The sequence below is a fragment of the Pogona vitticeps genome, chromosome 4 (assembly GCF_051106095.1).
Source record: "Pogona vitticeps strain Pit_001003342236 chromosome 4, PviZW2.1, whole genome shotgun sequence".
Taxonomy (NCBI): domain Eukaryota; kingdom Metazoa; phylum Chordata; class Lepidosauria; order Squamata; family Agamidae; genus Pogona; species Pogona vitticeps.
Genome location: NC_135786.1, coordinates 122543276 through 122560035, shown reverse-complemented (window position 1 = coordinate 122560035; position 16760 = coordinate 122543276). Strand labels below are relative to the sequence as shown.

Sequence of the window (16760 nt, the reverse complement as noted above, 5' to 3'; positions counted from 1 at the left end):
GACAGTGATTTAAAATGGCTTCCCTATGGGTGATCTTAGCACAACGACGACTATTTTCCCCATTGGAATGCATCAATGCATTCCAATGGGGAAATGTTTTTCGCAAGACGATGTTTTCGCTAAACAACGATTTCAGTGGAAAGGATTAACATTGTCTTGCGGGGCACCACTGTATAATTCAATGATTGTGATCTAATGAAAATTAATAAAAACCATCTGTGATTCTGAGTTACCCTTTAATAAAACACGTTCTGTTGTTGGCAGCAAGTCTCAGAGTAAAGTTCTTTATAGTGTGGATAAAAGAAATCCACTGGTGGGAGCGAGAGAGAAAGAAGGAACGTCGCCAGCGTGGACCCTTGGGTCGAGGGAAACAAATAGGGGCATGGGATGTATGTCTCAGTCATGTAACAACATTAAAATTTACATATCAAAACCCAATCACAACGATCTTCATGACAAAAGGACCTTCCCACATGATCTGATGCTTGTTATGGTTCATTTTGTTGTTGAGACAGGGTGTGGTGCAACAGATTTATAAATTTGTCTTATGTCCTGGACAAAACAGTGCACTGGGGTGGCATCGGAATTAAAACATCCAAGGTGACCTAATTGGTCCCTGTTTCAAGAGAAGCATGGATAGGGGAAGATGTGTCTGTGCTTCTCAGGTGATGACTGTTTTCATGGCTATCATTATAGAATTATTAAATCCTAATATATATTTTTATATTTCAAAGTTGCAGTGAAGGTCCAGGGTTAAGACTCCACACTTGTATATTTCTAATTTCTCAGAAATGATGGGGTAGTTTGGACAAGAAATCTTGTCATTGCAAGACGAGAAACATGGAAAAAGATGTAGCACTTTAAAAGCTAACACATGACATATGCTTTTTGTATGGAGTAGGAGCCGCTTCTTCAGATTGGTCTGATAAAATATGGAATAACAAAAATGTTAGTCTTTAACATACCCTAATCTATGATTTGCCTTTTCTGAATTAGACTCATGTTCTGGCAACTATTACAAAAGGAGTGGTGGGTAAGCAGAAGTCAGAGGGGACCGATAAAGAAATTGGGCCAAAAAGTTGTGAAATAATGCTGAAGTTGTAATATGTCAAACGCATCTCTATAACCTGAAGATTTTTATATGCTTCACTTTGAAAGTGGTGCTGCAAATTTCTATTCCTTGAGAATTGTTGGTTCTATGAAATTGCAGTCTTCACAGCAGGATATAAACATGTTTTTCTTTGTGGCCTCTCTGAATCACACCCTGGGTAATCTGCATGCACGGAGCCTCATCGGAAATTCTAGAGCTTCTGCAATACCAAAAAGATACATTTGTGGAGACCTCCTTGGTATATGTACCTTGGCGCCAAGGCTTTCCCTTCAGTTTATTTCAACCGCCGCGTCGAGAGCCTCTATTGTTCCATCTGCGAGAAAATGAAAGTTATTCCATTCTTTACATTCAATCCTTAATTTAAACAATTATTATTATATATTTGTATGCGGTGGTTGACCTAACTGAAGGGAGAGCCTGGGTGCCAAGGTACATATATCAAGGGGGAGGGGTCTGCACTAATGTATCTTTGCTATCGCAGAAGTTCTAGAATTTCCGATGAGGCTCCGCGCATGCGCAGATTATCCAGGGTGTGAATTACAGAAGTCCACTCAAAGAACTACAATTACAGGTAAGTAACCTGTCATTTCATTTCTCAATATCTTATGTCTTTAGAACAATTTTAAATATGGAGATAGTGGTAACCTGTGACTGTTACTTTTTGCCTCTTTTGATTTTAAAGATTGATATTGAGATGTCGTTTGTAGACCAAGCTGGAATTCAGGCTTTAGTAGAGGGCTTGCTCCAGTATTCTTGGCCTGAGGAAAGAGGGCCCATTGCAATACCATTCCCTTGCATGAACTATGATGAAGCGCTGGCGATGTATGGGACTGATAAGCCAGACACTCGCTTTGGAATGAAGGTATGTTCCCATCTATCCATATTACACCATGTCTTGGCTTCTGGCCTTTCCTTAGCATGTTTGACTCTATAGAAGCCTCTCTTCTGCAGTGGATTTGATTTCAGTTTAGAAGGCCGACAAATGAGATGCCATGAGTGAATATTTTGGAAAATCTTCCACTTTGTCATCCATCTAATGCCAGATTCAGATTTTTTAGTTGTTTTTGGCCCAGTTCTAAGGCTGGCTCCCACTTAACATGCAAGCACTTTGAAGGCTTTGAGTTGGTTCATGGCCAAGCTCTGCTTCCACACTGCTCAAATTCCTGGCTCTGTACACAAAACTGCTCAGATTTCTATAGTGTCAGCAGCACACACACACCCCTTTCAGGTTTTTAAAGCATCGTCATTTTCCAAGTACACAGCTCCCAAAAAGGAGTGCCAGCTCCCTCAAACAGTGCTTCTGCATTGTTCCCTCTTATGTGAAAATGCATAATAATCCGCAGGCCAAAATAAATAAATAATACTAAAGATCCAAAGGTGAGCAATATCCTAATTATGACCCACTATAATTTCATCTACCCACAGTGGTGTACAGGATCTCAAATTATTATTTTATTTATTTATGTACCACATTTCCTATAATGTACTGTGCTCAAAGTGCAAAAACATATAAATATTGTATGGTCAAATGAATTAAACAGTTCATGTTAAGAAAACTGATAAAAAGAAGAACTGGATGGAACGATTACTGTGGACAGCAGGTAGAGCTAGAATTTAACCAGGCTATTCTTGGACTGATGCATTTTAGGTAAGAAGGCCTGGCCTGGCCTGACTAGATTCCCCACAGCCAACTTTGACACACACTCCTCATGCGCTTGTGCAAGTGAACACAGCAACAATGTGACAGCATGTTGTAGCAAAAGCACAATAAGTGGGTAGCTAACAGCAGCATCCAGACAGGTGGGTGACCCAACAGTACGGTAGCGCCAGTGAGCAGGGACCCAAAGCATTTATTTTGCCTCATCAGATACAATGGCCTTGATTCTCTGTGATGTCATGTTTCAGGCAGCCACAGATAATATCCCAATTCGTGAATAAGTCAAGAGCCATGTCAGTCTATCACTCTGAATGCCTCTTCCCACTTCTCCTTTGACCTTGGGGGCACAAGGCTACTATTGGGGATTTTTCAAGGAGAGCTTTCTTGTCACAGATGAGCTTTCCTTAGAGTCAACAAGCTTCAGCTGAAGTATTGATGTAAACACTGCTTGCAAGTACAGTGGTGCCCCGTATAGCGAGGTTAATCCGTTCCGGATTAACCCTCGCTATACGGAATCATCGCTAAACGGGTAGGGGAAAGGTATTGGAACCTTCCAATACCTTCGTTACTTACCCGTTCAGCGAGGATTCCAGGTGCCGGCAGCCATTTCCGCGCCTTCGCTAAGCGAGGGCAGGGCGCGAAAACGGCTGCCGGCAGCCATTTCCGGGCTTCCGGCGGCCATTTTGGAACCGCCGATCAGCTGTTCGGCGGCTCCAAAATGGCCGCCACAATACCTGATCTTCGCAATGCGGGTTTTCCCCATTGCGAAGATCGGGTATGTTTCCGTATAGCGATCCCGAAAAAGGGATCGCTATACGGAAACATCGCTATACGGTGCACTCGTTAAGCGAGGCACCACTGTATTGAGCTCTTCACATTTTCTACCTTCTTCAAAAAGATGGATTGCGCGAGTGGTAGTGATTAAGGCCACAGTTATGCAGAGAGAGCAGACATCTTGGCTTAGACTCCTTCATGCAGTTTCCGTGTAATAAAAAGTTAAAAGTCTCTGATCACCCTTATGGAGATAAAAGATTAATGCAGAGGGCATACATGGTTGTATGTGCTTCATAGAAATACATGGGGCTGGCTTGGCATATTGCACACTTTCAGCTGTGACTGGCTGTTTTAGAAAGCCACAGTGGATTGTGAACTGAAAGAGACTGAAATACAGTGGTGCCTCGCTTAACGAGTGCCCCGTATAACGAAAAAATCGCATAACGATGGCTTCGTTGCCATCGCTTTTGCGATCGCACAACGATCTTGCCTATGGGGAAAAATCGCTTTGCGATTTTTCCCCATAGGCACCATTTTCCCCCAGCTGAGCGGCGGGAGCTTTGAAGCCCCGCTGCTCAGCTGGGGGAAAATGTCGGCAGTGGGCTGTGGCCTCGGAAGGACCCCGAAGCCACCGTCCCCTGCCGACAATTCCCTTCCGAGCTCCGGGGACAGGCTGGGGGGTGGACCGGGGAGCTTGAAGCCTCTCCGCGCCGCCTACCCCCGCCGTTCCCGGACTTCTGGAAGTCCGGGAACGGCGGGGGTAAGCAGCGCGGGAAGGCTTCAAGCTTCCCGATCCACCCTCCAGCCTGTCCCCGCCGCTTAAAGCCTCCTTGCGCCGCCTACCCAGCCCGTTCTCGGACACCTAGGTGTCCGAGGACGGGCTGGGTAGGCGGCGGGGAAGGCTACCGGCATCGGGGACAGGCTGGGGGGTGCACCGGGGAGCTTGAAGCCTCTCCGCGCCGCCTACCCCCGCTGTTCCCGGACTTCTGGAAGTCCGGGAACAGCCTGGGTAAGCAGCGCTGGGAGGCTTCAAGCTTCCCGATCCACCCTCCAGCCTGTCCCCGCCGCTTAAAGCCTCCTTGCGCCGCCTACCCAGCCCGTTCTCGGACACCTAGGTGTCCGAGGACGGGCTGGGTAGGCGGCGGGGAAGGCTACCGGCATCGGGGACAGGCTGGGGGGTGCACCGGGGAGCTTGAAGCCTCTCCGCGCCGCCTACCCCCGCCGTTCCCGGACTTCTGGAAGTCCGGGAACGGCGGGGGTAAGCAGCGCGGGAAGGCTTCAAGCTTCCCGATCCACCCTCCAGCCTGTCCCCGCCGCTTAAAGCCTCCTTGCGCCGCCTACCCAGCCCGTTCTCGGACACCTAGGTGTCCGAGGACGGGCTGGGTAGGCGGCGGGGAAGGCTACCGGCATCGGGGACAGGCTGGGGGGTGCACCGGGGAGCTTGAAGCCTCTCCGCGCCGCCTACCCCCGCCGTTCCCGGACTTCTGGAAGTCCGGGAACGGCGGGGGTAAGCAGCGCGGGAAGGCTTCAAGCTTCCCGATCCACCCTCCAGCCTGTCCCCGCCGCTTAAAGCCTCCTTGCGCCGCCTACCCAGCCCGTTCTCGGACACCTAGGTGTCCGAGGACGGGCTGGGTAGGCGGCGGGGAAGGCTACCGGCATCGGGGACAGGCTGGGGGGTGCACCGGGGAGCTTGAAGCCTCTCCGCGCCGCCTACCCCCGCTGTTCCCGGACTTCTGGAAGTCCGGGAACAGCCTGGGTAAGCAGCGCTGGGAGGCTTCAAGCTTCCCGATCCACCCTCCAGCCTGTCCCCGCCGCTTAAAGCCTCCTTGCGCCGCCTACCCAGCCCGTTCTCGGACACCTAGGTGTCCGAGGACGGGCTGGGTAGGCGGCGGGGAAGGCTACCGGCATCGGGGACAGGCTGGGGGGTGCACCGGGGAGCTTGAAGCCTCTCCGCGCCGCCTACCCCCGCCGTTCCCGGACTTCTGGAAGTCCGGGAACGGCGGGGGGTAAGCAGCGCGGGAAGGCTTCAAGCTTCCCGATCCACCCTCCAGCCTGTCCCCGCCGCTTAAAGCCTCCTTGCGCCGCCTACCCAGCCCGTTCTCGGACACCTAGGTGTCCGAGGACGGGCTGGGTAGGCGGCGGGGAAGGCTACCGGCATCGGGGACAGGCTGGGGGGTGCACCGGGGAGCTTGAAGCCTCTCCGCGCCGCCTACCCCCGCCGTTCCCGGACTTCTGGAAGTCCGGGAACGGCGGGGGTAAGCAGCGCGGGAAGGCTTCAAGCTTCCCGATCCACCCTCCAGCCTGTCCCCGCCGCTTAAAGCCTCCTTGCGCCGCCTACCCAGCCCGTTCTCGGACACCTAGGTGTCCGAGGACGGGCTGGGTAGGCGGCGGGGAAGGCTACCGGCATCGGGGACAGGCTGGGGGGTGCACCGGGGAGCTTGAAGCCTCTCCGCGCCGCCTACCCAGGTCGTTCCCGGACTTCTGGAAGTCCGGGAACAGCCTGGGTAAGCAGCGCTGGGAGGCTTCAAGCTTCCCGATCCACCCTCCAGCCTGTCCCCGCCGCTTAAAGCCTCCTTGCGCCGCCTACCCAGCCCGTTCTCGGACACCTAGGTGTCCGAGGACGGGCTGGGTAGGCGGCGGGGAAGGCTACCGGCATCGGGGACAGGCTGGGGGATGGACCGGGGAGCTTGAAGCCTCTCCGCGCCGCCTACCCCCACCGGGAACGACCTGGGTAGGCGGCGCGGAGAGGCTTCAAGCTCCCCGGTGCACCCCCCAGCCTGTCCCCGATGCCGGTAGCCTTCCCCGCCGCCTACCCAGCCCGTCCTCGGACACCTAGGTGTCCGAGAACGGGCTGGGTAGGCGGCGCAAGGAGGCTTTAAGCGGCGGGGGACAGGCTGGAGGGTGGATCGGGAAGCTTGAAGCCTTCCCGCGCTGCTTACCCCCCGCCGTTCCCGGACTTCCAGAAGTCCGGGAACGGCGGGGGTAGGCGGCGCGGAGAGGCTTCAAGCTCCCCGGTGCACCCCCCAGCCTGTCCCCGATGCCGGTAGCCTTCCCCGCCGCCTACCCAGCCCGTCCTCGGACACCTAGGTGTCCGAGAACGGGCTGGGTAGGCGGCGCAAGGAGGCTTTAAGCGGCGGGGACAGGCTGGAGGGTGGATCGGGAAGCTTGAAGCCTCCCAGCGCTGCTTACCCAGGTCGTTCCCGGACTTCCAGAAGTCCGGGAACGACCTGGGTAGGCGGCACGGAGAGGCTTCAAGTTCCCCGATCCACCCCCCAGCCTGTCCCCGCCGCTTAAAGGGTAACCGCAGCGGCTACCCCAGCCATGGCCGGACTCTAGGGAGTCCAGCCATGGCTGAGGTAGCCACCATGGGTCAGATCCAAGCCGCGGGGGGAGGGAAGAAACCGGATAATCCGTTCCAGTTGGAACGGATTAACCGGTTTTCAATGCATTTCTATGGGAAATGGTGCTTCCCATAACGATGTTTTCACATAACGTTTTTTTTTCTGGAACCAATTAACATCGTTATGCGAGGCACCACTGTAGTTGGAACTTAGGTTGTATAAGAGAAGAAGACCGCTGAAACTTTGGTGCTGTTCACATTGTAGGAATGGGGGGGGAGGGGAAGAAGCACTTTACAGAAGGTTGCAGAGCCCTTTCACAGCTGGGTGTGAGGTGTCATCCCAAAATCGGTTAATTCCCCTGATTTCCCAGGAAGACACAGATCATGTGCCAGGATGCCTGTTACACAAATAAGAGCTCTGTTGCCTGTGTCTTGGCTTGTGCTCATCTCAGCAGAGGTCATGCATGAATAAAGGGATGAGTCTATGAGTTTAAATTACAGTAGGATGAAGTACGGAGCCCTTTGTGGCCACGTTGAGCTCTAATTTGCCCTGGCCAATTCTTGCAGTCATGCTGCTGCTTCCCTCTTTTATTCTCTACCTATAGTAGGTCCAAATTCTGTTTATCTGTATTTTTACTTCCAATGTTCAGCTTGTTGAAGTCACAGATGTCTTCAGGAACGTAGAAGTTGAATTTTTACAGAAATCACTCAGTGAGCCACAGAGCACAGTCAGAGCCATTTGTATACCCCAGGGCATGGTAAGTGGTGATAGTTTCTCTTTCTGGGACTGGGATGTCCTCCTTTCCAGATGTTGTCCTTTATAGTGGGATGTTGTATCTTGCATCTGAAAAGGAAATCATACTGTATATACTAAAGAACACATGAAAGCTGAATAGAACTCACATACTGTATCTTTTCAAGGAGGGAAATATATTTATTTTAATAGCAGTACTTGAATATATAAATTCTGTGTACTATTGTGGCACATTTTTGTAAACTGATAAATTTAAATATCATTAAATAATGTCTGTGCCAGGAAGGGGAAAGTTTTTAGGAGCTGGGTCCTCAGAGAATCAGTTTATATCTGTCTTATGCTGCAGGAATAACATTTCTTCATACAGTAAAGGACATGTTTGAAGATGGGAATAAATTGAGAATATTTTTTTCTCTTTTCCACCATGCTTCTAAGTTACAGAAATATGTTTTGGAAACATAGAACTCACCCAGGTTTCTGGAAGGTAGCCGGAAGGTGAAGAGGAAGGCTTAATGGACAATAAAAGAGATGCTCTTTTCTTACTCTTTGCTTCTCTGTCTCTCTTCTACACCACCTTTCAGTCCTGGCAATACATACCTAAGAGGTGCATGTGACTTGGCATTCACTGCCCTTTACTTAGGAGCCCGTCCTTGCATGAGCGGGTGTTCTCTCATACTTTTTGTCAGTTGCATTGAGGTGTTGTCTGTTTTTGGCCTTGTTTTGCTGAGCAAAGACTACTCTCCTGTATATGCCATGTGTTACTGTTTGATTCCTGACTGCGGTTCAACAGTTCTCTGTAGTTTACTAATGTTCCTCAGTTTTAAAACATGCAAATGTCAGTTACATATTACACCTCTTTAAAAAAAGAACACAAGTCTGAAATGAAATGCATAAAATGAAATACAATGCACAAACTATAGATATTTCAGTTAGATTATATCAGACTTAATTCAATTATTCATGTTTTTCTTTTAACATTTTCTCTAGAAATATCTTCAGAATAAAGATTTGGAGTCATTAAATGAATTGACAAAATCCCAGTTTAACCAGGTAAGACACATGTTTCTGATGGAATATCTCATAATCTGCCTAAGATGTGACCTTACTCTTGCCACCAACAGTGAGAGAGAAGGAATTCCAATTGCACCAGGTCACTGTAGTTTGAAAAGGATAGGGAGAATGCAAGTATAAAGCATTTGCTCTCTCTAAAGGAGAGGCATCTAGGTGACCACTGTGAAAAGCAGGATGTTGCACGACGTAAGGGTCTTAGCTGCAGTGCAGCAAGGCTTGACTGGCGTCCTTATGAAATCTACAGGAACATGAAAGAGATCAGTCAACTGTACCTGTAGTAGTAATAAAACAGATTCTTCAGTAACAGAGCCTTTGTGTATTTGATGCTGGGGACAAGGGACACAGAGGGGCCGTTGTTATTCACCACATGTGGCCTTTCAGAGGTTGCCTCCTGCTGGAGATGAAATGCAGCACAGTGTCATCTTTAAGCTGACCCATGAAGGCAATGCTATATAATGTACCTGGCTTGGGTGCCTGAGAATAGTATTATTAAATCATGCCCCAAACCACCAGTCATAGAACAATAAAAATGAACAAATGAGGTGTATAAGATGGCAGTGGCTAGAGAGCTGGATTAGAACTGGGGGTGACCCATGTCCAGTCTACTCTCTGTGGCGAGCTTTCTTATGTCACCTGGGCCTGTCATAAAAGCTACAGCTGAGATCTGCAAGATCTGTTTAGGCTGCCTTGAACAACCTGAAGAAATGAGAGGCAGTAATGAAGAAAAATAGATAAAAGGAGGAGGAACTGTCCAAAACCTGAGCTGTACTGAAGCAGGAGCCATTTTCTTCTGTCTTGGCCTTTTGTAATAAAAGCAGGAAAGAATGTGGGAGGCATGGGTTGATCTCAGCCTGCCGTCACCCATCAGCACCATCAGCAGGAAACTTCTAATATATCGCATCTCTGTTGTTTGAGGGGAGTCTTTATGCTCATGGCACCCATTTCTCCTATTCTTCCACTCTAGGCTTAGACTATTGTTATAACTACATTCACAAAGAGCCAGTTGATTTTGTGGTAGAATTTATTCATTTGATTTATATACTACCCCATTAGTGCATGCAGTTACTGTAAAACTTAAAAATCTTGAAGACCCCACATGGCAATGCATATAATATGGCAATCTAAAAAATAATTTTAAAAAGGAAAAGAAAAAGCAAGAAAATTAAAATACTAATATTAACAGCATCCAAAAGATTCAGTTGTCAAAATAGTTTTTTTTAAAATAGTTTCCTGAACATGAGGAGGAATCGTGGCGCAGTGGTTAAAACGCTGTACTGCAGCTAAAACTGTGCTCACGACCTGGGGTTCAATCCCGGGTAGCCGGCTCAAGGTTGACTCAGCCTTCCATCCTTCCGAGGTCGGTAAAATGAGTACCCAGCTTGCTGGGGGGGCAATGTGTAGCCTGTATAATTAAATTGTAAACCGCCCGGAGAGTGCTTGTAGCGCTATGGGGCGGTATATAAGTCCAAAAAAAAAAAAGCTTGCCACATCTCCACTGATAATGTACTGCGGAGAATGGGGGCCACCATAATGAGTTGGTGACTTTCTAAAATATGCTTTAGGTGGAATGGGGGGAGATAAACAGACCCAGGTTAAGTTAGGTTTATTCTAACAACATCTGAGCATTCTCATATTGTGAAGGGAGGCAGTGCAAACTGACCTGCTTTTGATTTTGTATACCTCTGTGTCTTTTTAAGGAAGAATATAGATATATTTTTAAAAACCCTGGCAAGTACCATAAACATTTATTTGGCCATTGATCTAGTCCAAAACAGGAAGGATGAGAGTTTTCAGTCTGCCCTTTTCTCCTGAACAGGGACTGTTGCACTTTATTTTGAGGTCTGATGGTAGCATGAAGTCCCGACTTGATAAATTCTTGAATGAAGAGCAAAAACTGGCATTGATCAGAGCAGTTCGGGCCAATGCGGGTGATGTTGTGTTGCTCTCAGCTGGAGAACATGAGAAAGTGGTAAGGAGAACGCTGTATTCCTAACTATTTGGTGGCATCATTAGTTGCTTACCATAGCACTGTCTAGTTTAGTCAGTTTTCATACCAGCAGGAGATCTGAGCCCACCCTGCAATCCCCCATTTTCAGTTTTGGTGATTCAACATCAAGTGAAAAAAACGATTATGTTTTGAAGCACCTAAGACATGACTCAGTTCAGGTTTGTTAATTGAAATTTTTGTGTGGCTTTGTTGATGTTTTTTGAAATCGTATTGTTTTAAAATTGTTTTGTCATTTACCTTGAGCTGTAAATGTGAGATATAAAATAATTAAAGTAGCTTTTGAGTCTCTGGTCTAGCCTATTTTACTTATACAGCGGTGCCTCGCACAGCGACGTTAATCCGTCCCGGATTAACCCTCGCTGTGTGAAACATTGCTGAGCGGGGCAGAAAAACCCATTGGAACACATTAAACAGTGTTTAATGCGTTCCAATCAGCTGCTGTACTCACCATTCAGCAATGTTTCTCCGATGGCCGACAGCCATTTTCGCACCCTCCCCTCGCTGAACGAGGGCGTGAAAATGGCTGCGATCAGCTGTCCGGCGGGTCCAAAATGGCCACCAGAATAGCCGAAATGGCCAGCTGCAGCGTTTTCGCGCCCTTGGTAAGCGAGGGGAGGACGCGAAAACGCTGCACGCAGCCATTTTGGCTGTTCCGGCAGCATTTTCGCGCCCTCCCCTTGCTTACCAAGGGCGTGAAAACGCTGCGGCCGGCCATTTCGGCTGTTCCGGCGGCCATTTTGAAGCCGCGGAACAGCTGATCGGCGGGTCGCAAAGCGAAGGTCAGTAAGCGAACCGCTTACCGCCCTTTGCTCTGTGATTTTTGCCCATTGGGGGCATTGCTCTGCGATCGCATTAGCGATCGCAAAAGCGTCACCATAGAGCGAATTCATCGCTCTACGGGGCGCTCGTTGTGCGAGGCACCACTGTATACCACATTTCTTCCCCCTATAAGGGACTCTAAGGTGAATGTCTCATTATATGGGTTTCAAAGTAAAAAATATTCAACAGTGGTTTCTCATTGCCTTCTTTTGTCAACTAACCAACACTGACTGACAAAAGTTAACTCAAAGATCCTCCATCAGTGTCACCTTCCACTACAGCTGCTGCCCAGTAGCTGCCTTCCAGGAGTTTCTCTGTTCCCTGTCACCACTAGAATTATCCAGTCAATTTTCATAGAATTGTAGAATAACTGAGTTGGAAAGGGCCTATAAAACCATCAAGTTAAACCCCAGGGCGTGAGCACAGTTTTGGCTGCAGTACAGCAGTTTAACCACGAGACTCTTGTGGTTAAACCGCTGTACTGCAGCCAAAACTGTGCTCACGACCTGGGGTTCAATCCCAGGTAGGCGGCTCAAGGTTGACTCAGCCTTCTATCCTTCCGAGGTCAGTAAAATGAGTACCCAGCTCACTGGGCGCGGCGGCAATGTGTAGCCTGCATAATTAACTTGTAAACCGCCCAGAGAGTGATTGAAGCACTATGGGGCGGTATATAAGCAGCACGCTTTGCTTTGCTTACATGGCCATCCAAGTCAAACTAGATCTCAACAATATATCATGTACAAATACATGAAAGCATTTCTTGGGCTGGAGGGAGAGTTGATCTGGAGTTTGGGGGGCTTGGCACCACCAATATGCTGGTGACACCCATCTCTATTTCTCTTCCCTATCTGATTCCAGGAAAGCTATTTCAGTCCTAAACTAATGTCTGAGGTCAGAGGTGGGATGAGAGTAAATAAATTGGGACTTAGTCCAGAAAAGACAGATGTGCTCCTAGACAGTCAAGAGGAAGATCAGAGGGAATAGAGGTCAACCTGTGCTGGATGGGTTCCACCCCTCCTGAAAACACAGGACAACAACTTGGATGTGCTCCTTGGTTCATCCCTGAATCTGGATGCCTGGGTCTCAGCAGCAGCCAAAGGTGCATTTGCACAGTTAAAACTAGCTATGGCTTTTCCTTGAGATGTCTGATTCTGGCCATGTTGACACATACCTTAGTTACGTCCCATTTGGACTACTATAATGTCCTCTGTGTGGTGCTGTCTTTAGAAAGTGTTTAGCAACTTCGGTAGGGTCCAGGATGCTGCAGCTGGACTCCAGACTGGAAAACAGAAACTCCTTATTACAAACAGCTTCACTGGCCACTGGTCCATTTCCAGGCACAGTTCAAATTGCTGGTCTTAACAATAAAGTCCAAAACACCATGGATCCAGGCTGTTTGGGAGACTTCTTCTCACCATATCAGGCTCCTCTGTGGGCTTTATGATATTTAGGGGAGGCCTTTCTCTTGATCTCCCCCACCTTCACAGACATAGGAAGAGGGCCCTTTTCAGTGGCAGTTGCCAGGCTATGGAACTCCCTTCCAGGAGAGACCAGGCTGGCTCCCTCCCTCCCTCTCTCTCTCTCCCCGGTCCTTCCACCAGCAAGCAACGACCTTCATTTTCAGACAGGTTTTTAACAGGCAAGCTGTTGTTGACGAAGGGACTTTAAGAGAAGAATTATTCCTTTATCATTTAAAAATGTGTTTTTAACTTGTTTTATCACAGTTTTAGCTCCCTGATTATTTATCTAATTAATCATTAATATGATTAATTTTTTTAACAGCATGATTTTTGTATTTGTAATTGTTTTCATATCAGTATTTTTCATTTGGAAGCTGACTAGCATTCGTCTGCAGGGAGAAATAAAATGAATAAATAAATATTTGCCAAATATGCTGTATTTGAACCATTCCACTGCATTACTTTAATAATAACTGTGTGCTATTAAGTCAGTTCTGACTTATGGCAACCCCTTTCAGAGCTTTTTAGGTAGATAGTACTCAGAAGTAGTATATAATTCCCTTCTTCTGGGGGGCACCCTAGGACTATGCAGCTTGCCCAAGGCCATACGGGCTGGCTATATTCACAGGAGGCACAGCAGAGAATTGAACTCCCAATATCTGGCTCTGCAGCCAGATTTTCACTCACTGAACTATCCAGCCAGTTGCATTATTTTACTTTTTAAAAGCTATCAAACAAAACAAATAGAATCTGCCAATTAAGTGCCTGGGTGAAAAACACATCTGGATCTTGACCAGTAAAATGAATGAAATCTACTACTTTCTTTTCAGTGCTCTGCATTAGGGAAAGTACGCTTGGAGAGTGCAGATCTTCTAGAAGCAGGAGGCCTGCCACTCCGTGACCCATCTGCCTTTCACTTTTTGTGGGTGGTGGATTTCCCTCTTTTCCTCCAAAAAGAAGAAAATCCTGCAGAATTAGAGTCAGCTCACCATCCTTTCACTGCCCCTCATCCCTCTGATGAGCATCTTCTCTACACAGAACCTGCAAAGGTGATCACATATGTTTTTTTCTTGGCCGTCTTTACATAGGGGATAGAAGAAAGGCAAAACAATTTTGGTGGGTGGATTGTCTGTTTTGGTGGATTGTTTTTATTTATATTGTTAAAATGCGTTTTCCTTAGAATAATAAGTCCCATGTACTAATGGTTTTATTTTAAATGTGTTGTGATTCAAAGATCTCATGATCAAATACAGTGGTACCTCAGTTTACGAAATTAATGTGTTCTACGGGATGTTCTGTAATATGGAAAATTCGTAAACCAAAACACGGATTGCCATAGGAACTGGGGGCGGCGCTACAAACGTCCAGGCATAATGCATCCTAGGGAAACTTTCTTCGTACTCTGGAAAAAAATGGAAACCAAGGCATTATTTTCAATGCATTTTGCTTCCTAAACCGAAAATTACATTAACCGAGGTGTTATTTTATTAGCTGTGCTCTCAATCTGTGGAGAAACTAGATACAAATTTGAATTTTTTTCTGATATATAATTCAAAATCTTCAGCTTTTTTGATGTTTTCAACATATGTATTATACACAGATGCTTTCCTGCAGCTTGAAAATGCACTCCACTAGAAATTTAACAGCTAGAGGGAGAACAAAGGAAACATGAAAATATGTAGTATCATGAAATCCCACATCTCTCTCTCTCTCTTTTGCCATCCCACTACCATTCCCCTATTTGCTTGTTAAGATGTACAGCTTCTACTTCTAAAAATTCCCATGGGTGTGTGTGTGGGGGGGGTGGAATATGTGTTATACATTATTGCAAAGAAAACAAATAATTTTGTGGCCTCTCTGGAAACTAGCTGGATTGGAACTGCCTGATTTTAGCTGCACAGGATTTTGCCTCAGCAAACATTTTATGCTTTCAGGAGGATTGGCACAGGAAAAGCTATACCCCTTTAAATGCATAATATGCTATCTCCATTCATTGGTTTGATGCTGAGTACGCTCATGAGGTGAACCTCCTCACCCACAAGGAGATGCCATAGTGTCTTTCTCTTCTTTTCAGGTCCGTGGCCAGCACTATGATCTAGTTCTGAATGGTAATGAGATTGGAGGAGGCTCCATTCGCATCCACAATGCAAAACAGCAACGCTTCATTCTTGAGGACATACTTAAGGTAGTAGCAAAAACAAGCTCACTTTCTTTTTAACTTAAGTATGGCATGCTGTTTCGTAGGTAAAGTAAGAACCTTCTCCTGCTTGAGAAACTGTATGGCAGGCAAAGTCATATGAGTGTCACAGATTTGCATAGAGTGTGCCGTCCTAGAGCACAGTCAAAAGCAGGAACTGTTAGATGACTTCTGAGTACTTTATATGTAAGAAACTTTGGCTAGGATCTCATAAGTCGGAATTTACTTGACAGCACATAATGAAATTAGCACATTTGCTGTGAGTGCATTACTAGCTGACAAACATTACATGTAAGTTGAGCAGCATGTATAGTGAATGTAGTTAGACCTATACATAGAATATATAAAAGCACTCCATACTTTCAAATGTGAGTGCTGTATCTCTAGCTAGCTTGCATTATCTGTGTACACCTGACTTCTGATGATTCTTGCATGCAACCTAACACTGGGTTTCAGTGGTAAGGGGATTTCACAGCCTTGCCATTTACCATTAAATGCTGCTAATTGTAGAGTAATTATCAGTTTCCACAACAACTTCAAAGTGTCAATCCAATATGATCTAGAGTAAGCTGGAGGATAAACTCAGACTTGCCAAAATAAAGTCTTTTGCCTGCTGGACAAAGCGCATGCGCACACACCCTGGCTGTTCTTGCAGTTCTCAAGACTCCCCCTGGCTCCGTCTTTTTCTGGCATAGGTGAATTGTTGTGTAGAGTAGTGGCTTGTCCACTAAGTGGGAAGGGTGTAAGTGCAAACAAATAAATAATTGCACCTCCTAGAAGGCACCAAAGTAGAAATTCACTTTTTAAGCAAGTTGAATCCCAAAGGCTATTTTTTTTCTGAACAGGACACCAGTGCCTAGCCATTGCTGACTTCATTGGGAGGGATAGTCTGCATGCCTCTTGTATTTATTTATTTGTTTAAAATATGTTTAGCCTTCCTTCCTCCTTAAAAAGGACCCAAGGCAGCTTATGTCATTAAGTGTCCTAGAGGGAGCAAACTGGCCCCTAGATCTACCTGTCCCTGGCTGTGTTGTGCTTGCTGTTTACGTTAGACTTTTGTTCCAGGAGGATACTGAGCTGCTCTCGCATCTTCTTGAAGCTCTGGACTGTGGAGCACCACCTCATGGAGGAATTGCATTAGGTCAGTGTTTGCACTTTCACTTTCAGGTTTCTATTGAAATCTTCCACATACAATGGTGCCTCGACTATGACCTTAATCCGTATTGGAATGGTGTTCGTTAAGTCGAAGCACCATTTCCCACTGAAAACCAATTAATCGATTCCAGCTGAAGAAAAAAATCACCAAAAAAAGAGAGAACACAGCAAGCCCACAGAAGGCACTGGGGCTTTAAGAAAAAAAAAAGAACTCCAAAAACAAACAGCAAAGCCATCTGCGTTGCTGAGGCAAAAAAACTCCAAAAACAAAGTCACCAACAACACAGCACAGAAATATACCCTCCCCAGGCAGGACAGTTTTTAAAAGGAGAAAACAGCAGCTTACCTCCCTGTAGACACACACACACACACTCACTCCGAAGCAGAAGGCTCTCCCAAGCCTCTGATGATGAC

At 46.8% G+C, this 16760-nt stretch overlaps 1 protein-coding gene and 2 long non-coding RNA genes across 4 annotated transcripts in view; 1 reads left to right on the top strand and 2 right to left on the bottom strand.

Annotated features, from left to right (window-relative positions):
* DARS2 (aspartyl-tRNA synthetase 2, mitochondrial) overlaps positions 1-16760 on the top strand; it is a 37483-nt gene that overhangs the window by 18428 nt on the left and 2295 nt on the right. For both annotated transcript variants that reach the window (XM_072998238.2, XM_020798537.3), the window contains 7 exons: positions 1794-1973; positions 7533-7640; positions 8624-8686; positions 10524-10676; positions 13825-14043; positions 15069-15179; positions 16257-16332. In XM_072998238.2, coding sequence (XP_072854339.2) covers positions 1794-1973; positions 7533-7640; positions 8624-8686; positions 10524-10676; positions 13825-14043; positions 15069-15179; positions 16257-16332 — 910 coding nt within the window. The remainder of the gene's footprint in view (positions 1-1793; positions 1974-7532; positions 7641-8623; positions 8687-10523; positions 10677-13824; positions 14044-15068; positions 15180-16256; positions 16333-16760) is intronic.
* LOC144588892 (uncharacterized) lies at positions 218-1434 on the bottom strand. The gene is made up of 2 exons (XR_013544640.1): positions 1360-1434; positions 218-355 (listed from the first exon to the last, which is right to left on the bottom strand). It is a non-coding gene; the product is annotated as an uncharacterized LOC144588892 (long non-coding RNA).
* On the bottom strand, positions 7154-9112 carry LOC144588891 (uncharacterized). The gene is made up of 2 exons (XR_013544639.1): positions 8980-9112; positions 7154-7726 (listed from the first exon to the last, which is right to left on the bottom strand). It is a non-coding gene; the product is annotated as an uncharacterized LOC144588891 (long non-coding RNA).